The following is a 25,552-nucleotide window of genomic DNA, read 5'->3' on the forward strand; positions in this document are numbered from 1 at the left end:
CTCTTTTGATTTCCCGATTAATGTTATATGTGTGCGTTTTACTTGTACAGTCAACATACATCTTCTTAGATTGATCGGCCTGAACCACATGCTCTTCAAAGATTGAGAACAACATATGAGAAAGCTATATAAAGTATTCATGTCTTATAATTATAAGAAAGCTAGTAAATTGAAACGGAAAAGCTTGAAAAGAATTAAAGAAAAAAAAAACTAGAAAATTGAAGCTGAAACATAACTCGTCGTCTTTTATGTAAGAAAATATAATATAATTTGATCACAACTTTCAAAGACTGTGTTTTAATTAAAAAGCAAGGAAATAAAAGTTTATTAATTAGTGAAACACCAGTTTATCAATTATTCAAGATTACAGTGAAGTAAATCCAAGAAAGTGACGTTTGCCCTGTAGTTTAATCATTCGGGGTGGATTTGAGTTAAACTTGGAACGTAACTAAACAAAAATGGCCTATTTGAAGCGATCCTAAATCCACTTGTCTCACTTGATTGTCCAGTCCAACAATGAATACCATGTTATTGCCGTGGGTTCCATTATCAATACTCACGAGGAATTTCTTGTCCTCACCGACCAAGAAGCTTACGCTTACGCAATGAACAAAAACATTAACTGGATTCAAATCCACTGCTGCGAGCATGCTCCACGACACCTTATCCGTCTCATCGATCTCATTTGTCACCCATATCTCTGTCGTCCTTGATGATAATATTTTTATTGGATATAATAACACGGAAACTTTCTCTTGCCTAAGAACCGATAAAGCTACAACTAGATAATCAGGTTCAGGACGCTGAGAGGGAAGAGGCAGACGTCCAAATCTCTCTGTTGCATAATCAAAAGTGAGTAAGAATTCGACAATCGGTTCCTCACAAGCAATCCAGTAATTCTTTCCCTTCAAGAACTTGCCATGCATTATCAATAAATGCTACGTTGCAATCAGGAATGGAATCAACAACTCTCCATGAATTAGAGTTAATCTCATATATTTCAAATCTTTTGTCGCCGGTAGGACCCCAAAAGTACAAGATTTTGTAGCTCTTATCGCCCGTTTTACTGTCTTGGTAAGATCCAAGAGCATAGTCTTCGTTTAGCTTGTGACCATGTCTTGTCTGTATCCACCTTTTTTGTCCAGTACACGGGTTCCAAACCACGATTCTAGTGCAATATTTGTCAATGCATAACAATAAGCCGTCGCAGTGAAAGACCTCACAAACATCGAATTGATATAAATTATTATAATATGGATCTGGTAGGCTAAGCTCACATTTAACCTCTACGGATGGAACAACTCCATGGAGATGATTGAGGCTCACGGAACAAACCCTAAACTCATTTAACATGAAAATCAGAAACTGTTTTGGGGATTTATCCAAGTAATTTCTTGTGAATATCTTATCGTTGATTAAACTGTTCCATCGTTTGCAAGTAGATCGTAACTGCCTCAGAGATATGATGTGGCTGGAACACGACAGAGTATTTTCTCTAGCAGATCGTTCCGGTTCGGTTTTCTGGTCTTGTAATTAAACCGGTAAGCAATACAGAACCGGGTGGTTTATTGTCTAAATTAAGACCATCATCGATCGGTTGTTCCATCTTCTCCCCCAAAACCCTCTTAAACCCTGATTTTGAATTTTGGATTAAACCCTAAAAAATGGCGAAATGGAGACTTGCGACTGCGACGCTCCGTCGACATCTCCAATCCCAATCGCCTACGATCTCTTCCTTCAAGGATCCGACCAAATACTTGTCTCTGGCCGCGGTTGCGGCGGTTCATCAGTGCCGCGGATACAGTACAGCTCAGACAGATGATTCAAGTGGGAAATGGGTTACTTTACCTTCTTTTTATCCCACCGTCAATGGCACCGCCGTAGGAAAGGAGCTCACTTCCGACGGAGACTCAATCAAAGGTTCAACGGATGGGTCAAACACGACGGCGCTTAGGTGGATACTTCGTTGTCGTCCCGATTTACCCAGGACTCTCGTTCAGAAACTCTTTCGTTTGAGACAGGTTCTACTCTATTCGAATACTAATTGCTTCATCTTTCTAGAATTTGATTGAATTGTTATTAATTTCCTTACATTGTAATTGATTTAGGTTAGGAGAGAAATGTCTGTGAGTTGTGATGGTGATGAACTACAAAGGAGCAAGCTTAAAAGGGTAAATACTATTCTGTGATCTATTGATTGTAACAAGAACTGTTTTTTTTTTTAATAGATAAGCTGCTTTATCATCTGATGGTCTTTGATTCTGATCCTTGAAGGTGGCCGCTAAGGAATCTTTGAATGTTGGAGATAGAATTTTCCTTCCTCTGTCGGTAGACAATGGTGCGCCGCCGCAGCAGCCTGCTGATAAGAAAGAAAGCTTCCGTTGTAGTGAAGAAGAACGCAAATTCGTTTGCAGTTTGGTTTTGTACAAGGTTTTGAAACTCTATACTCTTAGTCTGCTTATATTGATGTTATATAGTAGATTGATGGATCTGAACTGAGTGAGTTAATTAATGTGGCAGGATCCATCCATTATTGTTCTGAATAAACCTCATGGTATGGCTGTTCAAGTAAGTCATTCATATTTTGCATTCTGATGGATTTTATAGATCATGTTCGTGGAGCTTGTGAATATGATAGCACTTTTGCTCTTACACAGGGTGGGACTGGGATCAAGACCAGTATCGATGAACTCGCTGCCACTTGCTTGACATTTGATAAATCAGAGACTCCCCGTCTGGTTAGTTAAGAATTATATATGCACTGATTAGAATTTGTGGAACCTAGTTCTTATGCCTTATGCAAGTATTGTGTTTGGGTTAGGTGCACAGACTTGACAGAGACTGTAGTGGACTTTTGGTGTTGGCAAGAACACAGACGGCTGCTACAGTTCTTCATTCCATATTCCGCGAGAAAACAACTGGTGCATCCGCATATGTAAATCCTCTTCTTTCTCTCACAACTTTTCCTTACTTGAGAAGCTTATTTGTCATGATTCGTGGGAAATACACATAAATTTCTCACACCAATGACTGTTTCTCTTATCTCTTAGGGTGTCAAAAAGAACATAAAATCCTTGAAAAGAAAATATATAGCACTTGTAATCGGGTGTCCGAGACGTAAAAAGGGACAGATTTCAGCGCCACTCAGAAAGGTCAGTCTACAGTCTGTTATAGCTAGAGTGTTTCTGTTTCATCCATCGAAGTTTTTGTCTATTTGATTTATTTGTTCACACTCAATCTATTTCTTTAGTTGCTTTACTAGAGTCAAATTGTAAGCTAAAAACATATGTGGAATATCTGAGTAGGTGGTTGTGGATGATGGCAAATCTGATCGTATCACAGTTGATGATAATGGGGAACTCGTTTCTACTCAGCATGCTATCACCGAGTACCGAGTGATTGAATCTTCACCACATGGTTAGTGGGACAAATGACATTTGTCTTTTCAGTCAATATTTAAATAAAATGATTTGGCCTTGAGTGTTTAGCACATTGTGAAATTGTAGGATACACATGGCTTGAACTTCGACCTTTAACCGGGAGAAAACATCAGGTCTTTGGAACATTCAGTTAATGTTTCAACTTTCTCTCTTTTATTTCTGTTTCTTGACAATCTGTTTTCAACTGTTCTTCATTGCAACAGCTTCGTGTACACTGCGCAGAAGTTCTAGGAACACCAATAGTTGGGGACTATAAATATGGATGGCAAGCTCATAAAACCCGGGAACCATTAGTCTCTTCAGAAAACACCCCGACCAAGCAATCATCATCTCCTTTTGGCTTGGATCTCGATGGTGGTGATGTCTCTTCAAAACAGCCACACCTTCATCTCCATTCAAAACAAATCGACCTGCCAAACATATCTCAGCTGCTGGAGAAAATGGAGGTTTCTTCAGATTCTGATATTTCGGATATCGGTAGCCTTAAATTCGATGCTCCATTGCCTAGTCATATGCAGCTAAGCTTTAATTTGTTGAAATCTAAAGTCGACGAAACTTGTGACAAAAACTAGATTTTTAATGAGTCCCCAAGCTTTCTTCTTTGTTTTCCCAAGGCTCCCAAGTAGTCACTGTGTTGTCTCTCTTTGGACCTTGAATATTCTCATACAAAGATAAGTAGTTAGATTTTGAGTGACGATCTCATATAATTGAGTAATTATTATTCGTATGGTTGAGACAATTAGCGCGTTTTGGATTCATGCTACAGTTGTTTGACTAAGTGGCTACATTAGTATAAGTTTGTTAACTAAAAAAAATATATGTCGCACTGTGGAAAACGAAAGGTGGGTGGACGAATAGCTATGTAATTGAGTATGAATATCGGTAACTCAGTACCTAACCGGAACAAAGACTGGTTGGTATTTTAAAAATTATTACTGGAAAAAAAAAAAAAAAAAACAATTGTGAATTATCTTGTATGAAAAGTAAGTTGATGATGTCGCTTTATTTGGTTGGATAGGCTTAAAAACAAAAGAGTGGCGTCGAATCTTTTACCAACTACACTATTAGTACATCACCTACTCCCTTCTCCTTGATGGCTTGATCAAACGTCTTATTCAAGTCGGAAGTACACTTGAGAACAAAGTAAAAATTATCCCTTAAATATACACAAAACAAATACTACTACTTGAAGTTTAAAATTATGAAGAGTAGTAATCATGTTTTACTTCATTAAACAACAAGAATAGCCACCTGAATTGATGATGCGTGTCTTTTTTCTCAGCCTAGCTCTATATTAAATTTGTACAGTCCCTGTATAGATGTATCGGATATTTATCTCTCTATGCATGTCCAAGTCATGGTCCACAATCCACATTAAAAAAATATCTATATTCGAGGTTGGCTAAATTACCAAACTCACTACGCAATGTTTTTTTGTTTGTGTTGAAAATTTTAGTTAAAAGCATTCACATGTTGTAGTTGACATGGAATTTATATTTCGTTTGTTTCGTTTTAAATCAATTTTGGAAAGAAAAAAGCATAGTTCTCTTTGGTTCCATTATTTTCTATCTTGATACTCGTAGTAGGTTGTATAACATAAATGTAAGTTTATCACCGCAATAACAAAATAATGGTTGTACTACTGGAAAAAAAAAAGATAAGAGGTTTGGTTGGTCGAACTTACTGATTAAAAAAGGCATGTCCACCAAAAACATTAAAACAATATCCCAAGTTTCCTCCTCTCTTTTGGTATTATAAAAATACTTTTTTTCCTCATTTTCTCTGTATATAACATTTGTCAACAGACTACCTTTAGAGTCATGTTTCCATAGACACACATAAATCTCTCAACATTACATTATAGAAACAAACAAAAAGAAGTCGGAGAAACCAAAGAAAATGGGAAGTGAAGGAGGAGAAAAGAAGGCTTTAGGATGGGCTGCAAGAGATCCTTCTGGTGTTCTTGCTCCTTACTCCTACACTTTAAGGTTTTAGTTTGTCTTATTGTTCGTTGTGTAATCTAATTTTTTTTATGGTTTAATTTGATTATATGTCTCTCAAAGAGTTATTTGAAATTCTTCATTTTGTTGTTGTTGAAAGCTTGGATAAATTTTGTTAATATAGGAGCACAGGGGCAGATGATGTGTATATAAAGGTTATATGTTGTGGAATTTGCCATACTGATATCCACCAGATTAAAAATGATCTTGGAATGTCCAATTATCCTATGGTTCCTGGGTAATTTTCTCTTTAACTCTCTTTTCTTAATTATTCTGCTCTTTTTTCTTCAGTATAACTCTTTCCTGCTGCCCATTTTCTTTTCATCATTTTAAAAAGTCGATCCCCAAGTCACTGATTGACTTCAGTTTAGAACCCAATCATATATAAATAATATGATTTCAGATTTTTCTAGGTTACTAAATCTTTTCAACTTGGAGTTAATTGTAATTATATGTTATGCATGTTTTTGAACGTTTTGTGGTGTGAAAGAGGATTTTTGGTCTAAAGTTGACTTGACATTATTGTTTGAAGATGTGCTATTGTCGCATACTGAAGATAATTGAATGTGCTATTGTCACACACTTACACATCTAACATTTGTTTTGTAAACCACATCTTCCACTCTTTTCCACTATTTAGACTTTTCAATTATTATGCAGACAAGGTAGTTGAATTCTACGAGCACGATCCAGTTAAAAAAAAAACTAAAAGTGTAATTTTTTATTTGCAGGCACGAGGTGGTAGGTGAGGTGGTGGAAGTGGGATCAGATGTGAGCAAGTTTACTGTAGGAGATGTTGTCGGTGTCGGCGTGATCGTGGGATGCTGCGGAAGCTGCAAGCCGTGCAGCTCAGACCTTGAGCAGTACTGTAACAAGAGAGTCTGGACTTACAACGATGTCTACACAGACGGGAAACCCACACAAGGTGGCTTCGCCGACACCATGATCGTCAATCAAAAGTAAGCGCACACACATACATACACACCTTTCTTGTTTCACAAGAAAACACAGAGCATTTGTTTCTTTATTCACAAGTGACCTATTTTTCTTTGGTCAATTCAAAAGGTTTGTTGTGAAGATCCCCGAAGGAATGGCGGTGGAGCAGGCTGCACCGCTGCTCTGTGCGGGAGTAACTGTCTACAGTCCGTTGAGCCATTTTGGTCTCATGGCAAGTGGGCTGAAAGGAGGGATTCTAGGGTTAGGTGGAGTAGGGCACATGGGTGTGAAGATAGCAAAAGCAATGGGACATCACGTGACTGTGATAAGCTCATCAAACAAAAAAAAAGAAGAAGCAATGGAGCATCTAGGAGCTGACGACTACGTAGTAAGCTCTGATCCAGCAGAGATGCAAAGACTCGCAGATACTCTTGACTACATCATCGACACCGTACCGGTGTTTCACCCTCTTGAGCCTTATTTAGCTTGTCTTAAACTCGATGGGAAACTGATTCTCATGGGAGTTATCAACACTCCTCTCCAGTTCTTAACTCCTCTCGTCATTCTTGGTCAGTCTAATTTCTTGTGTGCTAATTAAATCATTTTAAAAGAAAATTAGATAGCTAAAGCGTGATTTATTTTTAAAATATTTGACAGGGAGGAAAGTGATATCGGGAAGCTTCATAGGGAGCATAAAAGAAACAGAGGAAGTGTTGGCCTTCTGCAAAGAGAAAGGGCTAACGTCGACGATCGAAGTAGTGAAGATGGATGAGCTTAACATTGCGTTTGAGAGGCTTCACAAGAACGATGTTCGTTACAGATTCGTCGTTGACGTCGCAGGAAGTAACCTCGTGGAGGAGGCTGCAACAAACTAAAAACGTACTAAATAAATGTTATGGGCCTATTAATAGGTCCAACGAACGTTTGTTGTGTCTTTTTTTTCCTAAATGGTTCAGAAAACGAATGCTTATGTGATTTAATGTCACTGTTCTGCTGGTTTACATACATTGGTTTGTCACAAAAGAAAGAAAAAACAAAAATATGAGCATATAATTTTCTCCAACTCGTAATTTGATAATTCAAAGTTGTTAAACTATGACTCTCAAATTAAATAATAAAATTTAAACTTTCGGTTTCTTCTTTTTATTGCCAACCAACTTTGGGCTAAAAGTATTATAGAACGAATGGCGACAGCGAGTGCGAAAGGTGAATTTAGGGTTTTGAGCGGTAGTGATCAAGATGCGATAATGGAGGATATTGGGGAGAGATCTCGGCCACCCGGGGACCCGCCGGATACGCCTGGTTCATGGGTTACTAAGGTACCGGAGGAACTGTTGGGGGACGTTTAGCGCCGGAGGCGGTGGTGAATGATGAGTTTGTCGATGCAAGAATGATGTTGGAGTTTCCTGATGGTGAGGATGGGGAGCCAGTGGTTACTATTGGGAAGGAGATTTTAGAGGCTATGAATGGACTGTGGAAGAATTGTATAATTGTTAAGGTTTTAGGGAGAAGTGTGCCGATTGCGGTGTTAAGTCGGAGGTTACGGGAAATATGGAAGTCAAGTGGGACGATGCATGTTATGGATCTTCCATGACAGTTTTTCATGATCCGGTTTGGGAGTGAGGAGGAGTACATGGCGGCTCTAACTGGGGGTCCATGGAGAATTTTTGGGAGTTACCTTATGGTGCAAGCCTGGTCGCCTAATTTCGATCCGTTGCGGGACAAGATTACTACGACACCAGTTTGGGTGCGATTGGCGAATCTCCCCCTAAATTTTTATCATAGTCGAGTGTTAATGGGGATTGCTAAGGGTGTGGGTAATCCGATTAAAGTGGATATTCATACGCTGAATTTTGAAAGAGCAAGGTTTGCCCGAGTGTGTGTGGAGGTGAATCTTAGTAGACCACTTAAAGGGACGATTATGATTAATGAGGAGAGATTTTTTGTTGCGTATGAAGGTTTGAGTAACATATGCTCTGGTTGTGGTCTCTATGGACACTTAGTTAGTTCATGTCCAAAACGGGTGCAGAATCGTGAAGTGGTGGGTTCAGTGGCTGTAGCGGCGAACAAGGAGCCCTCGGGGAGTAAGTCTCAAGAAAATGATGGTTTTGTTCCGGTGAAACACCGGGGAAGGCGGTCGGAGTCTAATCGGAGAAATGGTCCGTCTATGGTTTCGAATAAGGAAAGTGTACTAGCGATTATCACGCTTGCAAACACTTTTGGAAGGTTAGGAGTGGATTTGGCAACACCGGAGAAGAATACTACTGGAGTTGATTCGGGGAAGGATAAGGAAAATATTGATGCTTTGAATTACATGTCAAAGGAAAACATTGAAGATTTGAATCAATTTCAAAAGGAAAGTCGTGCCTTGGGGGAGAAGTCAATGGTGTTTGGGGCTCGTGTGAAGGAGAAATCGGCTGGGCTGTCAGATGGGCCTGTGGGTAAGAAGGGAGTGTATGGTAATGGGTCGGAGACACATATGGTGAAGTCCAAACCTGTGCGACCCACTAAGCCCACCAGAGGTTTAATTTTTGGACAAACGAAGAGTGAATTATCGGTGAATGGGAAGCGACTCCGGATTGAGAAGGAGAATCTGGGTCGTGCAGGTGGAGTGTTTGTTACAACAAATTCAAATGGAGGTGTGGTTGATTCAGGTTCCCGCTCAGGCCCTGTTCTGGGATCGGATGCGATTACAAGCTCTGTTTCGATGGAGGTATCGAATGATACAGCTTTGGTGGTATGTAAGGATCCGTCGCTAGTGGGTACGGAGCTCTCGGGACAATGATGGTCTGCCCCGGATTTTCCTGTCGTGTTTTATTTACAAATGATTAATGCTTTATTGTGGAATTGCCGGAGGGCAAATAAGCCTAATTTCCGAAGGTCGATCAGGTATTTGTTGAAGAAGTTTCCGACAGATGTTTTGGCAGTGTTTGAGACTCATGCGGGGGGAGATAGAGCCGGATGTATATGTCGGGGGTTGGGGTTTGAGAACATGTTCCAAGTTGATGCAGTGGGTCAGCGGGGTGGTTTATGGCTGTTGTGGAGATCGGGTATCGGCAGTGTGACCATTTTGAAATCATCTGATCAATTTATTCACGCGCTTGTAGTGGACGGGTTGGAGATGTTAAATTTAATTGTTGTTTATGATGCTCCCACGGTGAGTCGTAGGAGTGGCTTATGGGGTGAATTATCTGAGGTGATTAGAAGGGTTACTGGTCTGGTGGTCACTGGTGGAGATTTTAACACAATTGTCCGTCTTGATGATAGGACTGGGGGAAATGGATTGTTATCTCCGGATTCTTTAGCGTTTGGGGAGTGGATTAATGAGTTGTCTCTTATAGATATGGGTTTTCGGGGGAATCAGTTTACTTGGAACAGAGATCGAGTAGAGAGGTTTTTTGTTGCTAAGAGGCTGGACCGCGTCCTTTGTTGTGCACACTCACATCTTAAATGGCAAGAAGCTGTGGTTACTCATTTTGCCGTTCCTTGCTTCAGACCATGCTCCTCTGTATGTCCATCTTACACCGCAGCTGGTTGGAGATGCGAGTAGAAGGTTGTTTCGCTTTGAAGCAGCATGGTTACAGCATCCGAGATTTAAAGATCTGTTAGTATCTTCGTGGGATAGGATCATCAACACGTGTGAGGCTCTAAAAAGATTACAAATGACATTGAAAAAGTGGAACAAAGAGGTTTTTGGGGATATTCATTCTAGGAAACTGAAACTGGAGAAGGCTATTAAGTTAGTTCAAGCTAAAATTGATCAGGCTCAGACTACTGAATTGTTGGAGGAGGAGGATGGTTTGTTAAAAGAATTTGATGTGGTTTTGGAGCAGGAAGAGATGCTTTGGTTTCAAAAATCAAGAGCAAAGTGGTGGGCTTAGGGTGATAGAAATACAAATTTTTTTCACATGTCTACGATAATCAGAAAGTGAAGGAGCAAAGTGGATATGTTGAAGGATGATAGGGGGAGTTGGATTTCTGAGGGCAAGGATCTCGAGAAAATGGCTGTGGAGTATTTTACTCGTTTGTATTCGCTGGAAGATGTGGAGATGGAGACTATTGGTCTGTCTTGTGAGGGTTTTTTACAGTTGTCTAGTGGAGAGGTTAATATGTTAAATAAGCCTTTTACTGCTTTGGAGGTTGAGGGAGCTATTCGCAATATGGGAGGTTTCAAAGCCCCTGGACCAGATGGGTTTAAGCCGGTTTTCTATCACAAATATTGGGAGATTGTGGGAGAGTCGGTATTGAGGTTTGTACTAGAGTTTTTTAATACTGGTTGTTTGCCTCCTAACACAAATGATGCGCTGGTGACACTGATACCGAAGGTTGCTAAACCTGAGCGGATCACTCAGTTCAAGCCAATAAGTTTATGTAATGTTCTGTTTAAAACGATTACAAAGACAATGGTGGGACGACTAAAGGAGGTTATTTCTAACATAGTTGGGCCTGCTCAATCTAGTTTTATACCAGGACGTTTAAGTACTAACAATATTGTGGTGGTACAAGAAGCTGTACATTCTATGAAACGTAAGAAGGGCAAGAAAGGTTGGATGTTGTTAAAGTTATACTTTGAGAAAGCCTATGATCGCATTCGCTGGGATTTTTTAGCATAAACATTAACGGCAGTTGGCTTGTCTGAGGTGTGAGTAGGTTGGATTATGCAATGTGTTTCAGGACCATCAATGACCCTGTTGTGGAACGGAGAGCAGACTGAACCTTTTAAACCTTTGAGGGGACTCTGACAGGGTGATCCTTTATCACCATATTTGTTTGTGTTGTGTATGGAGAGGTTGTGTCATATGATTGAGGGGGAGGTTGACCGTAAAGCTTGGAAGCCGATTAGCTTATCTGTTGGTGGGCCTAAATTATCACATATTTGTTTTGCAGATGACTTAATCTTGTTTGCTGAAGCCTCTGTTGCTCAAATCCGCATAGTGCGTAAGGTGTTAGAATAGTTCTGCTTGGCGTCTAGACAGAAAGTCAGTCTTGAAAAGTCCAAGATTTTCTTTTCTGCGAATGTTTCTCGCGAAATGGGCAATCTAATAAGTGTTGAGAGTGGTATTAGAGCGACAAAGGAGCTTGGTAACTATTTGGGAACGCCGCTGTTACAAAAAAGAATTAATAAGGAGACTTTTAGTGCGGTTGTTGAGAAGGTCTCATCTCGCTTGGCAGGTTGGAAGGGCAGATGTCTGAGTTTTGCGGGTAGGTTGACACTGACGAAATCAGTGTTGTCTTCAATACCGATCCATACGATGAGTACGATCAAGCTTCCTGCAAGTACACTTAGTCGTTTGGAAAAGATTTCCCGTGATTTTTTGTGGGGCACTACCACAGAGAAGAGTAAGTTACATCTTGTTTCATGGTACCAAGTTTGCAAACCTAAGGGTGAGGGTGGTTTAGGGATCAGGGTGTCGGGGGAGATGAATAAGGCTATGCTTGCAAAAATAGGTTGGAGGTTACTTCATGATCACACCAGTTTATGGGCAAGGGTGGTTCGTGACAAATATAAAGTTGGTAGTGTCCATGATACAGGGTGGTTGCGGAGTAAGAGTCATTGGTCGTCGACGTGGCGTAGTATTGGTGTTGGGTTGCATGAGGTGATCTTTGAGGGGCTTGAATGGGTTATTGGGGATGTTAGAACCACTAAGTTCTGGACAGATCGTTGGTTGCTAAATAGACCTTTGATGGAGCTAGTTATACGGTCGTTGCCTGTTGGTTATGAATTGGTTACAGTTCGTGATCTTTGGCAGGATGGAGTTGGGTGGTTATGGGATCATATTGCACCTTATGTGACGACTGATCAGCGGTTAGAACTGATGTCAGTGGTGCTGGATTTGGTGACTGGAGCCCGTGATCGGTTGTCTTGGAGTGGGACAATGGATGGGAATTTTACAGTTAGTTCGGCTTACGCCATGCTCATGAGGGACGCTCAATCCGCGCAGAGTATGACTTCGTTTTATGATAGAGTGTGGAAAGTTTCAGTCCCGGAGAGGGTGAGAGTTTTTATCTGGCAAGCGGCGAGACAAGTTATTATGACTAATATAGAGAGGTATTGCCGTCATTTGTACGATGCGGATATCTGTCAGGTTTGTAAGGGTGGTATAGAAACGAACATGCATGTTCTTCGGGATTGTCCTGCAATGGCGGGGGTGTGGCAGCGGCTGGTGCCTCAGAGGAAGCGCCGTATCTTCTTTTCTCAGATGTTATTGGAATGGTTATATACTAATCTTAGTAAGGAGGATGGTTCAGCACGTAATTCATGGTCGGTGTTGTTGGGTTTGTCTGTATGGTGGGCGTGGAAATGGAGGTGCGGGAATCTGTTTGGCGACACTTACATGTGGTGGGACAGAGTTAAGTTTCTGAAGGACTTAGCTATGGCGGTAGGGACTGCGAGTGTGGAGATAAAAGGGCCAGTAGAAGAGATGAGAGAATGTTTAGTACAATGGTTGCCTCTGATGGTTAGGTGGTACAAAGTGAACATAGATGGTGCGTCACGTGGTAACCCAGAGATTGCAGCTGCGAGTAGGGTTTTACGAGATGGTTCAGGGAATTGGTGCGGGGGTTTTGCACTGAATATTGATCATTGTTGTGCACCGTTAGCTGAGTGTCCTCATCTTGTTAGAGTGTAATTTTTAATTTTTATATAATAAAAGCTGATAGGTTTTTCTCCTAGTCATTCACAAAAAGAAAATATTTAGAAGGCAAAAGCTTCAATAATTAAAAAGAAACAAAAATTACTTTTTAATTTGATACAACTAATTAAAATTTCTTAAAACTTTGTCGCCGAAGCGTAAAGGAAAAATCTTTAATCTTTTTTTTTTTGTTTTTTTTGATGTACGAAGAGAGGAGGCACGATTCATCATCATCATCATCATCATCCAAAGCAGTTGCGTTGTTCGGCGATCACCAAGCAAATCTTTCGACTCAAGACATCGATTCGTAAAATTTCATTTTTGCCTTACAATTACAAACTTCTATGCGGAAGAACCCTAACTGATCCGCCATGGGAGATTCCGTTTCTGTTCATCAATCTCTTGGTGGTGGCTCAGGTTTGTCTCTCTTTCTCATTCCTAATTGCGTTCATCTTAACCCAAATTTGGTTTCTTTTACAATTGGGCTATTGAAGTCGTGGCTCTTACGAGTTTCAGTTCCGATTCAATCGATTTCTACGTTGGTTTGGGGTACTGCTGAATTGATCGATTACGTTTTAGGGTTTTGTTCCATTGGGAAAAGTTTTTAAATTGATCACAGTTTATATCAAATAGACGATTTTTTTATAGAGATAATTAAGAATCTCTCGCCATGTGAACGCTTGTGTTCTTAAATGCTAAAATTGAGTTTGAATCTTTTGGGTTTGGTTTTTTATGGGACTGGAAAATTTTGCAGTTGCTGATTTGCTGTTATGGAGAAACCGGACTGGTGCGGTGATTTTGCTAGTTTCTTCTACTGGGTTTTGGTTTTTATTCGAGAGAGCTGGATACAATCTCTTGTCTTTCGTCTCCAATGTTCTCCTTCTTCTTGTTGCGGTCCTCTTCTTATGGGCTAAGTCTGCTACAGTACTCAACCGGTAATCTCTGGCTCTTTCCTTTTTTTTTTTTGCTGCGTTTTGTTATGAGAAAAGATGAAACCTTTATGCGGCATTGCTTGATTTTTATTGGTAGTAGAGAGAGTGCATTAGCATAAATATCTACCTTCGATGTATTTTAAGGTTACTGCTTCATCATTTGAAACTATGAAAGCTTAAGATCACTAGAACTGTGCTATAAGAAATCGAGTCATGTGTTTGTCTATTGACTAAATCATATAAGTAAACGTTGGATGTTTCAGACCCTTGCCTCCAGTTCCGAATATGGAAATCCCTGAGGAGTTTGCGATCAAGGCTGCTGATGATCTTCGGCTATGGATCAATTATGTACTGTCAATTGCAAGTGATATCACCATAGCTAGAAGTCCGATTCGTCTCCTTCAGGTTATAGTCTAGTCTTTTTTTTTTTCTCCTTAACTTGGGAAAACCGTTTGCTGTATCGTATCCTTTTGAATCTGGATATATTTGCACCGTTAACATAACGTTGGTTTGTTGCTGTGAAACAGGTTTCATTTTTCTTGTTGGTTATCTCCTATGTTGGTACTTTAATCAACTCCCTCACTCTTGTCTACATTGGTGAGCGTCTGCCTAACCTTTTTACTTGTGTGTTATATGCTGTTATAGTCTATGTAATGAATGTGTCTTGCAGGAGTTCTGCTCAGCCTTTCTTTTCCTATAGTGTATGAGACATACCAAGACCACATTGATGATAAACTGAATTCAACTTCTAAATTCGTTCGAAGTGTCTCAAGAAAGTTTCCAATGCCCGTAAGCAAAGAGAAAAAACATCAGTAGGTACTAGAGTGTAAGTCTGAACAACTGAATCGTTTTGGTTCCAAAGTTTAAGAAAAAAGAGTTAGTTTTTCGACTGTGGTTTTACTCAACCGCTGCAGGTGAAAAAAAAAAAACTATTTGTTCACAAGACTAATTACTGCAAGCCAGCTTTAAAACACACACAACAAGGAGCCGTCACAGTAATGCTACAAGAGCAGCGGAGAAAAGTGAATCACACACAGTACAGATTTTAGTTCATTTCTTTCTGTTTCTCTTTATCTGAGTTCTTCTTTAGTATCTGTTGGCTGTTCTAGATTCTTGAATTTTTGGTTTCTTTTTTGTTTTTGGGTTTGCCGAGACAATTTGGTGTTTTTAGTTTTACACGAATGCTTTGTGGCATTATTGTTGCAGTAGAATCGCAAAAATATGAAACTAATACAGTTTGAAGGTTACAAAAATATTTAAAATCACTTAATATGGTTCTTTTGCACATAATATAATGTATAATGATTGGTTACAAAAATTGTAATTTTATTCTGTAAATGTAATAGGAAAGATAAAAAAAGATTATTATAAAAAGTTATTTAATCTTCTATATAAAGTTTGAAAAATCAACCAAGCAGTGAGGATATGGGGGAATCCACAACAACACACTTAAACCCCACAAAAGCCAACCCCCTGAAGATGATGCCCATATCTCTCTCTCTCTCTGCTCTGTTGCCCGACGATACATACACCTCTACTTACATTCTCCCCTATAGATTCCCGCCATCTCGATGGCGACGACGACGCTTCTGAATCTATCATCGATCTTCTCCTCAAGGCTCGTCACTACTCCCTCCTTTCGTCAGAGGCGACGGATCATCCTCGTTACTACGTCTTGTACCGGAGGAGGTGGAGGAGGGAAGCCGACGATTCTCGTAACGGAGAAGCTCGGTCAAGCGGGGATTGATCTGCTTAAAAAGTACGCTAATGTGGATTGCTCTTATGATCTGAGTCTCGAGGAGATTTGCACGAAGATCTCGCTATGCGATGCGCTTATCGTGAGGAGTGGTACTAAAGTTGGTAGAGATGTGTTTGAGTCTTCTCGCGGGAGGCTTAAGGTTGTTGGACGCGCTGGAGTTGGGATTGATAATGTTGATTTAGCTGCTGCCACGGAGTATGGTTGTTTGGTTGTCAATGCTCCCACTGCTAACACCGTCGCTGCTGCTGAACACGGTATTGCTCTTTTAACCGCCATGGCTAGGAATGTTGCTCAAGCTGATGCTTCTATCAAAGCTGGTTAGTTTCAATTCTGGAGTTTTTTATGTTCTGTATTTGAGTGATTGCGATTGTGAAATGTTAGAGATGTGAGTGTTTTTGTTTGCAGGCAAGTGGACGAGAAACAAGTATATAGGTGTTTCACTTGTGGGGAAGACTCTTGCTGTTCTTGGTTTTGGTAAAGTTGGATCAGAGGTTGCTAGACGAGCCAGGGGACTTGGAATGCATGTCATTACACATGATCCTTACGCACCAGCGGATCGTGCACGTGCCATTGGTGTGGAGTTAGTTAGCTTTGAAGTAGCTATTTCAACTGCAGACTTTATCTCTTTGCATTTGCCTCTCACTGCTGCTACTTCCAAGCTTCTGAATGATGAGACGTTTGCGAGAATGAAGAAAGGAGTGCGTATTGTTAATGTTGCTCGTGGTGGAGTTATTGACGAGGAAGCTCTTTTGAGAGCCCTTGATTCCGGTATTGTTGCTCAGGCAGCTCTTGATGTTTTCACAGTTGAGCCACCTGTTAAGGATAACAAGTTGGTGTTACATGAGAGTGTCACTGCCACGCCTCATCTTGGTGCCAGTACCATGGAGGCTCAGGTATTACATACCCTATATATACGATTTTGCGTTAACTGCATTTTATTCTTCTTTGCTGAAAACTTTACCTGACGCCTAGGAAGGAGTGGCTATCGAAGTCGCAGAAGCTGTTATTGGGGCTTTGAGAGGAGAACTTGCTGCTACCGCGGTCAATGCACCAATGGTTCCACTAGAGGTAATTTCAAACTTTAACCAGAGTCCTTAATTCAGGATCAAGTCTCATTATTCTAGCTTTTGGCTATCTGTTTTCAGGTGTTGAGGGAGCTGAAACCGTACGTTGTGCTCGCTGAGAAGCTTGGGAGGCTAGCTGTACAATTGGTAACTGGTGGAAGCGGTGTGAATGCTGTGAAAGTGACTTATGCTTCTTCAAGAGCTCCCGATGATCTCGACACTAGACTTCTCCGTGCCATGGTCATAAAGGGACTCATCGAACCCATTTCCAGCGTATTCATAAACCTGGTTAACTCTGATTATGTTGCTAAACAACGCGGAGTCAAAATCTCAGAAGAACGTATGGTTCTTGACGGCTCACCAGAGAATCCAATTGAATACATAACTGTTCGGATCGCAAACGTCGAATCAAGATTCGCCAGTGCGTTATCAGAGTCTGGTGAGATCAAAGTAGAAGGCAGAGTGAAACAAGGGGTTCCAAGTCTAACTAAAGTGGGGTTATTTGGTGTGGATGTGAGTTTAGAAGGGAGTGTGATTCTGTGCAGACAAGTTGATCAGCCTGGGATGATCGGTAGAGTTGCTAGCATCTTAGGAGATGAAAACGTGAATGTGAGCTTCATGAGTGTTGGTCGAATTGCTCCAGGGCAGCAAGCGGTGATGGCAATAGGAGTAGATGAACAACCAACCAAAGAAACTTTGAAGAAAATCGGAGACATTTCTGCCATTGAAGAGTTTGTTTTTCTAAAACTATAGGCTAATAATACTTTACATGGATGCACATAAAACCCCAAAAAGGGTAATAATCAAATTGGATGATTCATTCTGTATAATGATTATACAATCGAGTGTATATGTAACAAATTACATAGTTGATTATTTTCCAAAGAGCATGTCGACGAAGTAATATGTTACTATTGCAGCCAACCAGAGATTTGTCTTTGTCCTGTTTTCTCAAAAGGATAAACACAGATTGATGCAGCTTATGAACCAGGGAGAAATGGGATCTGAGCCACCGTTGTTGGGATCGACAAATGGAGATTATGAACTGCAAGGTAAGCCGCAATACCAGCAGCATAGCCAGCAAAAGCAAAACCACTAACCTGCATGGAGAAAACAAAAACTTAAGTTTCTTGCTCAGAGCCTCAAGAGTACTGAGTTTCAGTTTGTGTAGTTAAACCTTAGAGAAGCCAGAAGAATGTATCTTACCTTTCGGAAGTACCAAAAGAAATCAACTTTCTCCATCCCCATGAAGGCTACACCAGCAGCAGAACCGATGACAAGCATGGAACCACCAGTGCCGGCGCAGAATGCAATGAGCTGCCAAAATTCAGAATCTTGAGGGAATGATGTGAGATCATACATCCCCATTGTCGCTGCAACCAATGGGACATTGTCTATGATTGCTGATACAACACCGATAGCACTTGCGATTAGCTCAACATTTGGTATATTAGCATCAAGGTAGTTGGCAATCTCTCGGAGGATCCCAGCTGCCTCAAGGCTGAAAAATGAGTAAGAACATCAAAAAATATTTTGAATTAATGAGAGTAATGGAACATTAGAAATTGGAGATGATCAGTTGATTAAATACCTGCTAACAGATAAAAGAATCCCCAGGAAAAAGAGAGCGCCTTGTGTGTCAATTCGAGATAAGGCCTGAGGTACTTTGAGCTTTTGTCTTTCTGATTCACCGTAATGAATAGCATCCGTCAAAATCCAGAGAACTCCAAGACCCAACAAGATACCCATGTAAGGAGGCAATCCAGTAAGAGCCTTAAAGACCGGAACAAATACCAATGCTCCAAGGCCAACTCCAAAAACTAGCTTTCCTCTTGGAGCCATCTTTTCAGAAGCCAGTACATCTTTAGAATCTTGTTCCTTTCCATTTACCTCACTGAGGAAGAAAAATAAACTTGCATAAATCAGTCTCTGCAGTGCAAACACTTACGTGACAACCGAAGGCCAACATAGTCTTTCGTTCTGTTTGAGAATGCAAGAAGAACTTATAACCTGGTTAAGGACAAGAGGGCTAGTGGAACAGCAAGAGAAACGGCAGAAGGTATAAAAAGGTCCTGAAAGGAAAGTATGTAAACCTCCATCAGAGATATCAAAATTAGTGACCAAATAGGTGAATGCTTTAACATTTTTGTCTATACAGTTCAAACTCCAAATAGCATGTTGGAGTAACAAAACCAGCTGTTGTACCATGATCACAATAAGAAGCTCCAACAAAGGCTTTAAGATATAGAGTAACTACAGAACCACTGGGGCTTATGCCAAACTTTACTTTCTTATTCTTTCCGAGACAAATACAGATTCCATGAAGTTCCTATATCCAACATCCGAAACACCAGAGAAAGGACCATTTTCAGGTTCTACCTCTTAGCTTTGGTATACAGAGTTAACCTAAGACCAGCCCCAAAAACGTAACAGCAGGGACTTTAGTTATAAGCTGTAACCTCCGCCACTTTCAGAATCAAGCTCCTTACTAAACAACCAAATCTAAACTCATGAACTATACAGTCCTAATTCTAAACATTCGATGTTCCTTACTGTAACTTGCACTTAAGAAAGAAAATGAGGTATTGTGTTAACATTAACTGACTATCTAAGAAGAGAAGGAGTACCAGCATAGTCGGTAAGGTGGATATCTGACCATGAATCCATAACATTGTCGTAGTAACATCACCAATTGGAGTCCATGCTCCTCCTGCATTTGCTGCTATTACCACAACAGCTCCTAGAAGTCTGCCATTGGTTACTGAGCGTGTCAACTAATAATAACACTAAAAACAAAATAAAGTTTACAGTAACCGGCAAAACAAACTCGAAAATCTACATCATGGCATGGCCAATACGATTCCTTGATAATTTTAAGGTCTATATCTAAGTTTTAAGGAGTCAATATATTTTCCACTGTGAACAGCTTAACAAATAAACTAACTTATAGGAGCACTAAGAAAAGGTTTTCATACTTGCGGTATTCTGATTGAGGAACCAGTTTCCTCAATAAAGAAACCATGACAATGGTAGAGGTCAGATTGTCTAGAATCGAACTGAGGAAAAATGTCACGAAGCCGACCTGCAACACCATGTCAGCTCTAAGAGTAAAGAGAATGTCCAGAGGAATAAAAAGAAGAAGAGTAAACTGAAGCGAATAATTTCCAAGATAGAGAGATATACATACCACCCATAAAAGTGTCTTAGGCTTCCGAGTAGTAATATTGTCTGTAACCAACTTAAACCCTTGGTGAGCATCAACTATCTCCACAATAGTCATTGCACCAAGCAAGAAAAATACAATTTCACTAACTTCAGCTGTTGCATGTTGAAGATCTAAAACAGCTATCTCAGTTGAAGGAGCCTATCACAAGAAAAATTCACAATACACAAATAAAATAAATAAATCATATATATATATCAAGGCTTCGATAGAGAAATTGATGTCATTCTTACCCCAATGCTCCGCACAACCCACAAACTCACAGCCATCAACAGTCCTATTCCACTTTTATTAAAAGCTAAAGACTCTTCGAAGATGATTCCAGCGTATCCTATTACGAACAACAATGCCATAGCAATATCCTGTATCATGACATTGTCCAGAGATAAAAACAACTATTATCATTAATCCTACATTTTGAGTTTGAAACCAACAGAACATTATAAAAAAAAACACAAAGAATCAAACCTGATTAGCAGCAACCCATGAATGATTAATGGCAGCTGTTCCTGTAAGAGCTGCTGCAAGAACAGCAAGGGCTTTGATTATATCTGTCTTTGGTTGGTAATTTGCCTCAAAGTAACTTGAACTAGGTTCATCAACCGAGCATATAGGATCACATGTTCCTGATGAGTCCATCAAATCCTGTGGATCATATAAAGATACAAACTTTCATAACTTTAGCAATGACCATCGATAACTAAACCCATTTTAGTGCTATACCGATCACACCACTATATGAAATGAAAACTTATCCAATTTCAAAATCGTTGACTTGGAAAAATTGAATTTTGTAAAAGAGAGCATCGTGGGAACTCGAACCTCATCGTCATCGATTGGTTCATCGAGCGAAGGAGAAGAAGAAGAAGAAGAGCTCTTTATCTTGTCCTCGGCTCTAACGAGAACGCTATGTCTGGAAAGCCTCGAGCCTGATACTTTCGAGAAGGAGACAGTCTGCGGCAATCGGGTCGAGAGAGAGATAGGGGATGAAGTCGCGATGGCGTGTCTCTTCGTCAACTGATGCGGCGGCGCGAAGTGAGAGCCGATAGGAAACACCGCCATTGACGAACACCAGAGAGAGAGAGCGAATGAGAGAATAAAGAAGTGAAGACTGAAGACTGAAGACGAAGATGTGAAGAGAAAGAGAGAAAGTGATGATAATATATTATCTCTTGCCGTCCGGCGAAGTAAACACTATCGGAGACACAAATTGAAAGTTTGTGATTTTGCAAATATATCCTTAAATTTTGTGTTTTTTGCAATCTAATCGTGTAAATAAGTAAAGTTACTTGTAACACATTCAGTTTTAAAATAAAAACGTTATAAACTATTAGTAGCATGCGATATGTGAATCTCATTGATGGCATATCGACAAGACTGTCACAAACAATACTATAAATAGTAATCAGTCTATTTCATATTTTTGTTTGAAGTTGGGACGTAACGTAATAATTGGGATAAAAATCATTGTTAGTGCGTTTAATTTGGTTTACTAAGATAAACAAAAACAAACGTTTTGCACGTCTAACTATCGTTAGGAATGTGGTTTGGTGGCATCGCTACAATTTAGGTGAGTGAGTAGATAAATCCTAGCCTCTCAGCTCCACTGTTAGACGTGACCGAGAAGACATCGACGAAACATTGAGACAAACTTGGACCAATCTAATCTCATTTCTCATACAAACACAAAAGATTTTTCAACTTTTTTTTTTTGTTTTGTTTTGAACAAGATGTTTCAACCTTTTTATGCCCCCACCCTTACAACCCCCAAAAAAAAACAAGAATGGGTGAAAACTTCGTAAAGCACTTTTACTAAATAAGTTACTTCTTCAGCCTAAAAAAAAAAACATAAAAAGGCTACTAATATATATATATATATATAATCAGCCTATGACAGTAGTCTTAAAATCCTTGATGATGCAGTGTCGACGGTGACGTAGTAGTAATGTGACCCATCGTAGCAGGTGACCAGAAATCAGCGCCGTTGGAATTTTCCACGTGTACGGTGGATGAGACAGGTACTAGACATAATCCTCTGCTTCTCAAGTCTTTTGCTTTCATCGCCGCCATAACATCTCCGGTGACAACTCCACCGTCCTGACATCACCGACATGTCAGTATTTTTCATTAGTTGTTTGTGTTAGGGAACTGAAAAATAAAAAATTAGAGATGAGACTTACTGGAAGAGTGTGGTTGATAAGATAAGGAGAGCAAAGGACTTGAATCTGATCTTGTAAGAATTTGATGTAACCCATCGCTTCATGCAACACAGAAGCTGCATCTGTCTGTCAATAGTAGTTTTTTTTTTAAAGACCATTTAATTCTTTATCAGTCAGAAAAGTCAAAGTTAACTATTGCAAATAGTATCATTCATGGGATATTTTTTGGTAAGAGTGTTGTTGTTTATATTCCCTTTCTTCACCTCACCCCTCCCCAAAAAAAAAAGGTACACATTTCATTAATGTAATTTGTAATGATGATGGTTAAATAATAATACTACTAAATATAATTCATTGATCAACAAGTTTCATAGTCTTTGATGTCTTTTTTGAAGTTCACATTGGATGCCAATTTTATGCTACACTACCCCAAATCGCGACTTCTTAAGTTTCCCTTTTGGAAAACTCAATATCAATATAATACTCAATACTATTATAAAAAAAACAAAATATTTTCATTTCTTTGGTTTTTAATTTTAATGATTAGAAGAAAATTTAGAGGTCTTGCTTGCTTTGCTTGAATATCACAAAATAATTGAAGAGCATCAAGAAGAATCACCTTGCCGTATGGAGAAACCAACTGCTGCAACGCTGCGATTCTTTCCCCTAACCTTTCTTTCCTGACCTATTTTTTTATATATTAACAACACACAAACACAAAAAATATGAGTAAGTTTATTTAAACATATTATGGTTGAGAGAATTAAAAAAATGTTAAGTCTTTTTAAATTATAATGCCACACCTTTACAGTTCCAAGTGATGATTTATCTTGATTTCGCTTGCATTTCTTACCCGGTTTGCGATTCTGATCCGGTTCGTGCTCATTACCCGTTCCGGTTCTCTTCGTCTTCACAACACAACACAAAACAAACAAATCATCTTAAATCTTTTTTTTATAGAGAATATAAAAATTAGAAGAACAAAATGTTTAATTCTTTACATGCAAAATGCAACTATGGAAGAACAAAAAAAAAAAACAGAAACGAGAGACTTACGTTTGATGGTTTAGTAGATTTATCAACCGTGCAAGCGTCTTTAAAGTTCTTGCAATCATCTTTCTTAATGCATGAAGGGTCAAGAACAGAGACTCCAGAGGAAGGAAGTGAAGAAGGTTCCAAGAAGAGCGAGGCGTCGTCGTTTTGATAGCCTCCGCTAAAACAGAGCATTCTTGAACCAGTTTTGCCAGAGAATACAAAACCTAAGCTGTCTTCTCCACCATCGCCGCCACTACTACTCTCGCGTTGGTGGTCGGAGGAGCTGAGAACGCCATCCGAGAACATAAGAAGTTCGGAGAAGCTCGTGACTCCTTCAGCTTCCACCAAAGCTAGGTCGCCGTGATCTTCTGCGGTATTATCTCCCATCGTGACTTATTATTTTTTTTCTTGATTTTCGTGGAAGAAGAAGAAGAAGGAACACACAAGAGAAAGTGAGAAGAAAACAGAAGAATTGTTTTGGTGAAATGTTTTCTCTCTTTACCCTTTTTGGGCTTTTATAAGTTATATAATTTCACTCATGGCTGATGTATTTTTGTAAATAAATAAATAAACAATTATGAGTATTTTGAAAGAACACCTGTCTAAATTCTATGAAGGAAAAAAATATGTAACTGTTTCTGAAATCAGATAAATTATACTATCTATAATCAGTGGTTTTTTTGTGTTTTATGACACTTGTATGGATATTTCTCTGTAAACATTTTAGTCGATATGCAGAACAAAAAAAGCACTGATTAGATTAGATTTGTTAATATTAACAATTTTAGTAGTTAAAGAGTGATGATTAGTGTTGATTGATAGTCGTAAAAAAGAGGGGTAGAAAGGGAATCAAAGAAAGTTGAAGAGAAGATTGAGTCAAAGCCACCTGGCCCGAGAAAACTGTAGTTTTTGATTTACTCGAAGCTCTCTCTCATGTTTCGTTTCTCACCTTTTTCTTTCTTAGTAACTGCTGCTTTCTTTTTTTCTGAGTTTTCTTCTTTCTTGAACTTACACAAAACAAGTAATAAATGTCACGCACACACACACATATTCATATTTAAGTAGTATTAGTATTCGATAAAACCATATTACAAAACCATACAATGTTTTTAAAGTTGCCATTATCATGTTTATTATTAGTACTAGTTATGAATTTATGAACATACAGACACTTAAACTAAACAAAGAAGAAAATTTACTAACTGACATGTACCAGGTTCGACACGTGCAGAGACACTGCAAACACGTGTGTGGTAGGGAAGAACATAAAAAAACTGAAACTCCACGACTTGGCAAAACCACTAAATAATCAAACGCATAAGAGGAAAGGTCAAGTTTTTGTCATAAAATGAACCAATCCAACTTTGTTTTTTTTAGCTCTTTTAACTCACAGAAGCAAAAAAAACAATCGTAAAAGACTTTGTTTTTTGGTTAGGTTGGTTTCATATAAGATTTTTAGAGTTCCGACAAGGACCTAAAACTCTTTTTAGGGTGTTATTAGACTATGGTATTGATTTGTCCCTATATATATATCATCAATTCATCACTTACTGTATATATTTGTAGTACCCAAACAATCCCTACTCTTTTGCTCGTTATTACTTCACACTGCCACAGCTCCTTTGATGTGTGTGATGAGTTTCTTTCATAACCCAAAGATAAAAAGATTAAGGATTGGGATGTTTTCACACTCTTAAGAATGTAAACATTTTTATTCAGGTTCATGGAAACAAACAAGAAGCTACTCAAACAAGACAAATGACCAATTCAAGCAGTCAAACACACATAAAAGTCAAGACAACAAAACGGAAAGAAAAAGACACATGACCAACCTCCGTTCTTGATATAGCTATTAGAGAATTGATAAGACTTGAGTTCAAATGTAGAAAAACTGATAGTAACCATTTAACAAATCGTCCAAGCCTTCTCAGGGACATTACGTCGAACACATTGTGTGCGTCATTATTCAAAACAAATCTCCTTCAGCTTCTTCCCCGCGGATTCGTCAATCGAATACTGCAAACGATTGGAAAACGGATAATTAGCGCAAAGGGTACCTAAAACTAGAATAGTATACGTTTTCAAAAGAAACCCAGAATCTCTGTTACCTTCTTGAGTACCCAAAGTGAGTGATTATAAGCTCGTTGGAATAGTTCGTCCAGATATGTTTCGCTTTGGTCGACTTCACGGTAATTAACGAAGTTCTCCCTGGCGTACTTAGCGTAATACGGCCTCGTGTCCGCCGGCAAAAGCCTCACTAGCCTTAAAACGCCGCCGTATACTCTCAGCACCTTCTTCATTTTCCTCTACCTTCTGCTACACGTAAACAAGACCCACACTAGACTACTACTAGCTAGTACTGTGTCATAAAC

General features: G+C 39.4%; 7 protein-coding genes and 2 pseudogenes across 10 annotated transcripts; 5 read left to right on the plus strand and 4 right to left on the minus strand.

Annotated features, from left to right (window-relative positions):
* Positions 1 to 431: 431 nt before the first annotated feature.
* On the minus strand, positions 432 to 1,590 carry LOC147949677 (putative F-box protein At5g47300 pseudogene; annotated as a pseudogene).
* Positions 1,468 to 4,179, plus strand: LOC104784410 (RNA pseudouridine synthase 4, mitochondrial). Of its 2 annotated transcripts, none has more exons than XM_010509441.3 (10): positions 1,468 to 2,021; positions 2,109 to 2,171; positions 2,275 to 2,430; positions 2,521 to 2,568; positions 2,658 to 2,738; positions 2,822 to 2,935; positions 3,051 to 3,152; positions 3,306 to 3,417; positions 3,507 to 3,553; positions 3,644 to 4,179. In XM_010509441.3, the coding sequence occupies exons 1-10, from the start codon at positions 1,665 to 1,667 to the stop codon at positions 4,010 to 4,012; spliced, it is 1,449 nt and encodes a 482-aa protein (XP_010507743.1). In that variant the 5' UTR covers positions 1,468 to 1,664; the 3' UTR covers positions 4,013 to 4,179. The 2 variants fall into 2 exon arrangements, with proteins under 2 accessions (XP_010507743.1, XP_087310638.1); XM_087454512.1 differs by having other exon boundaries at positions 1,590 to 2,021; positions 3,507 to 3,569; positions 3,663 to 4,179.
* A 584-nt stretch (positions 4,180 to 4,763) lies between these two features.
* On the plus strand, positions 4,764 to 7,381 carry LOC104784426 (cinnamyl alcohol dehydrogenase 4). The gene is made up of 5 exons (XM_010509456.3): positions 4,764 to 5,428; positions 5,565 to 5,678; positions 6,172 to 6,399; positions 6,506 to 6,945; positions 7,034 to 7,381. The coding sequence occupies exons 1-5, from the start codon at positions 5,340 to 5,342 to the stop codon at positions 7,249 to 7,251; spliced, it is 1,089 nt and encodes a 362-aa protein (XP_010507758.1). The 5' UTR covers positions 4,764 to 5,339; the 3' UTR covers positions 7,252 to 7,381.
* Positions 7,382 to 7,584: 203 nt separating this feature from the next.
* On the plus strand, positions 7,585 to 9,161 carry LOC147949678 (uncharacterized; annotated as a pseudogene).
* Positions 9,162 to 12,988: 3,827 nt separating this feature from the next.
* On the plus strand, positions 12,989 to 15,193 carry LOC104746334 (reticulon-like protein B11). Of its 2 annotated transcripts, none has more exons than XM_019226925.2 (6): positions 12,989 to 13,425; positions 13,763 to 13,943; positions 14,204 to 14,345; positions 14,468 to 14,537; positions 14,611 to 14,766; positions 14,855 to 15,193. In XM_019226925.2, the coding sequence occupies exons 1-5, from the start codon at positions 13,380 to 13,382 to the stop codon at positions 14,754 to 14,756; spliced, it is 585 nt and encodes a 194-aa protein (XP_019082470.1). In that variant the 5' UTR covers positions 12,989 to 13,379; the 3' UTR covers positions 14,757 to 14,766; positions 14,855 to 15,193. The 2 variants fall into 2 exon arrangements, with proteins under 2 accessions (XP_019082470.1, XP_087310682.1); XM_087454556.1 differs by having other exon boundaries at positions 13,048 to 13,425; positions 14,611 to 14,756.
* A 155-nt stretch (positions 15,194 to 15,348) lies between these two features.
* LOC104784453 (D-3-phosphoglycerate dehydrogenase 3, chloroplastic) lies at positions 15,349 to 17,648 on the plus strand. 2 transcript variants are annotated; one of them, XM_087454548.1, is made up of 4 exons: positions 15,349 to 16,016; positions 16,105 to 16,592; positions 16,672 to 16,767; positions 16,845 to 17,648. In XM_087454548.1, the coding sequence occupies exons 1-4, from the start codon at positions 15,512 to 15,514 to the stop codon at positions 17,514 to 17,516; spliced, it is 1,761 nt and encodes a 586-aa protein (XP_087310674.1). In that variant the 5' UTR covers positions 15,349 to 15,511; the 3' UTR covers positions 17,517 to 17,648. The 2 variants fall into 2 exon arrangements, 1 of the variants encoding a protein (XP_087310674.1); XR_015559807.1 differs by having other exon boundaries at positions 15,364 to 16,016; positions 16,676 to 16,767.
* Positions 17,538 to 21,415, minus strand: LOC104784445 (sodium/proton antiporter 1). Its single transcript, XM_010509472.3, has 10 exons — positions 20,809 to 21,415; positions 20,455 to 20,631; positions 20,220 to 20,348; positions 19,951 to 20,127; positions 19,739 to 19,845; positions 19,391 to 19,511; positions 18,774 to 18,835; positions 18,355 to 18,657; positions 17,970 to 18,264; positions 17,538 to 17,863 (listed from the first exon to the last, which is right to left on the minus strand). The coding sequence occupies exons 1-10, from the start codon at positions 21,046 to 21,048 to the stop codon at positions 17,744 to 17,746; spliced, it is 1,731 nt and encodes a 576-aa protein (XP_010507774.2). The 5' UTR covers positions 21,049 to 21,415; the 3' UTR covers positions 17,538 to 17,743.
* Positions 21,416 to 21,638: 223 nt separating this feature from the next.
* Positions 21,639 to 23,921, minus strand: LOC104784461 (transcription factor bHLH113-like). Its single transcript, XM_010509488.3, has 5 exons — positions 23,202 to 23,921; positions 22,949 to 23,053; positions 22,765 to 22,830; positions 22,167 to 22,271; positions 21,639 to 22,083 (listed from the first exon to the last, which is right to left on the minus strand). Exons 1-5 carry the CDS (start codon positions 23,565 to 23,567, stop codon positions 21,889 to 21,891), a joined length of 837 nt encoding a protein of 278 aa, XP_010507790.2. The 5' UTR covers positions 23,568 to 23,921; the 3' UTR covers positions 21,639 to 21,888.
* A 952-nt stretch (positions 23,922 to 24,873) lies between these two features.
* Positions 24,874 to 25,544, minus strand: LOC104784470 (LYR motif-containing protein At3g19508). Its single transcript, XM_010509493.3, has 2 exons — positions 25,289 to 25,544; positions 24,874 to 25,196 (listed from the first exon to the last, which is right to left on the minus strand). The coding sequence occupies exons 1-2, from the start codon at positions 25,478 to 25,480 to the stop codon at positions 25,143 to 25,145; spliced, it is 246 nt and encodes an 81-aa protein (XP_010507795.1). The 5' UTR covers positions 25,481 to 25,544; the 3' UTR covers positions 24,874 to 25,142.
* Between the last annotated feature and the right edge of the window lie 8 nt (positions 25,545 to 25,552).

The sequence above is a fragment of the Camelina sativa genome, chromosome 1 (genome assembly GCF_030686135.1).
Source record: "Camelina sativa cultivar CO46 ecotype springtype chromosome 1, ASM3068613v1".
NCBI classification, from domain to species: domain Eukaryota; kingdom Viridiplantae; phylum Streptophyta; class Magnoliopsida; order Brassicales; family Brassicaceae; genus Camelina; species Camelina sativa.

Excerpts from the sequence above, each read along its gene's own strand:
- LOC104784410 (XM_010509441.3), top strand. The coding sequence starts at position 1,665 with ATGGCGAAATGGAGACTTGCGACTGCGACGCTCCGTCGACATCTCCAA. Across the intron at positions 2,936-3,050 it reads CAACTGGTGCATCCGCATAT|GGTGTCAAAAAGAACATAAA; the intron begins GTAAATCCTCTT and ends CTTATCTCTTAG. Across the intron at positions 3,153-3,305 it reads TTTCAGCGCCACTCAGAAAG|GTGGTTGTGGATGATGGCAA; the intron begins GTCAGTCTACAG and ends ATATCTGAGTAG.
- LOC104784426 (XM_010509456.3), top strand. The coding sequence starts at position 5,340 with ATGGGAAGTGAAGGAGGAGAAAAGAAGGCTTTAGGATGGGCTGCAAGA. Across the intron at positions 5,679-6,171 it reads AATTATCCTATGGTTCCTGG|GCACGAGGTGGTAGGTGAGG; the intron begins GTAATTTTCTCT and ends TTTTATTTGCAG. Across the intron at positions 6,400-6,505 it reads ACCATGATCGTCAATCAAAA|GTTTGTTGTGAAGATCCCCG; the intron begins GTAAGCGCACAC and ends TCAATTCAAAAG.
- LOC104746334 (XM_019226925.2), top strand. The coding sequence starts at position 13,380 with ATGGGAGATTCCGTTTCTGTTCATCAATCTCTTGGTGGTGGCTCAG. Across the intron at positions 14,346-14,467 it reads GTCCGATTCGTCTCCTTCAG|GTTTCATTTTTCTTGTTGGT; the intron begins GTTATAGTCTAG and ends GCTGTGAAACAG. Across the intron at positions 14,538-14,610 it reads CCTCACTCTTGTCTACATTG|GAGTTCTGCTCAGCCTTTCT; the intron begins GTGAGCGTCTGC and ends TGTGTCTTGCAG.
- LOC104784453 (XM_087454548.1), top strand. The coding sequence starts at position 15,512 with ATGGCGACGACGACGCTTCTGAATCTATCATCGATCTTCTCCTCAAGG. Across the intron at positions 16,017-16,104 it reads TGATGCTTCTATCAAAGCTG|GCAAGTGGACGAGAAACAAG; the intron begins GTTAGTTTCAAT and ends TTTTGTTTGCAG. Across the intron at positions 16,768-16,844 it reads CACCAATGGTTCCACTAGAG|GTGTTGAGGGAGCTGAAACC; the intron begins GTAATTTCAAAC and ends ATCTGTTTTCAG.
- LOC104784445 (XM_010509472.3), bottom strand. The coding sequence starts at position 21,048 with ATGGCGGTGTTTCCTATCGGCTCTCACTTCGCGCCGCCGCATCAGTTG. Across the intron at positions 20,632-20,808 it reads AACCAATCGATGACGATGAG|GATTTGATGGACTCATCAGG; the intron begins GTTCGAGTTCCC and ends TATGATCCACAG. Across the intron at positions 19,512-19,738 it reads CCTCAATCAGAATACCGCAA|ACTTCTAGGAGCTGTTGTGG; the intron begins GTATGAAAACCT and ends AACCAATGGCAG.
- LOC104784461 (XM_010509488.3), bottom strand. The coding sequence starts at position 23,567 with ATGGGAGATAATACCGCAGAAGATCACGGCGACCTAGCTTTGGTGGAA. Across the intron at positions 22,831-22,948 it reads CATCACTTGGAACTGTAAAG|GTCAGGAAAGAAAGGTTAGG; the intron begins GTGTGGCATTAT and ends ATAAAAAAATAG. Across the intron at positions 22,084-22,166 it reads TTATCAACCACACTCTTCCA|GACGGTGGAGTTGTCACCGG; the intron begins GTAAGTCTCATC and ends CGGTGATGTCAG.
- LOC104784470 (XM_010509493.3), bottom strand. The coding sequence starts at position 25,480 with ATGAAGAAGGTGCTGAGAGTATACGGCGGCGTTTTAAGGCTAGTGAGG. Across the intron at positions 25,197-25,288 it reads CACTTTGGGTACTCAAGAAG|TATTCGATTGACGAATCCGC; the intron begins GTAACAGAGATT and ends AATCGTTTGCAG.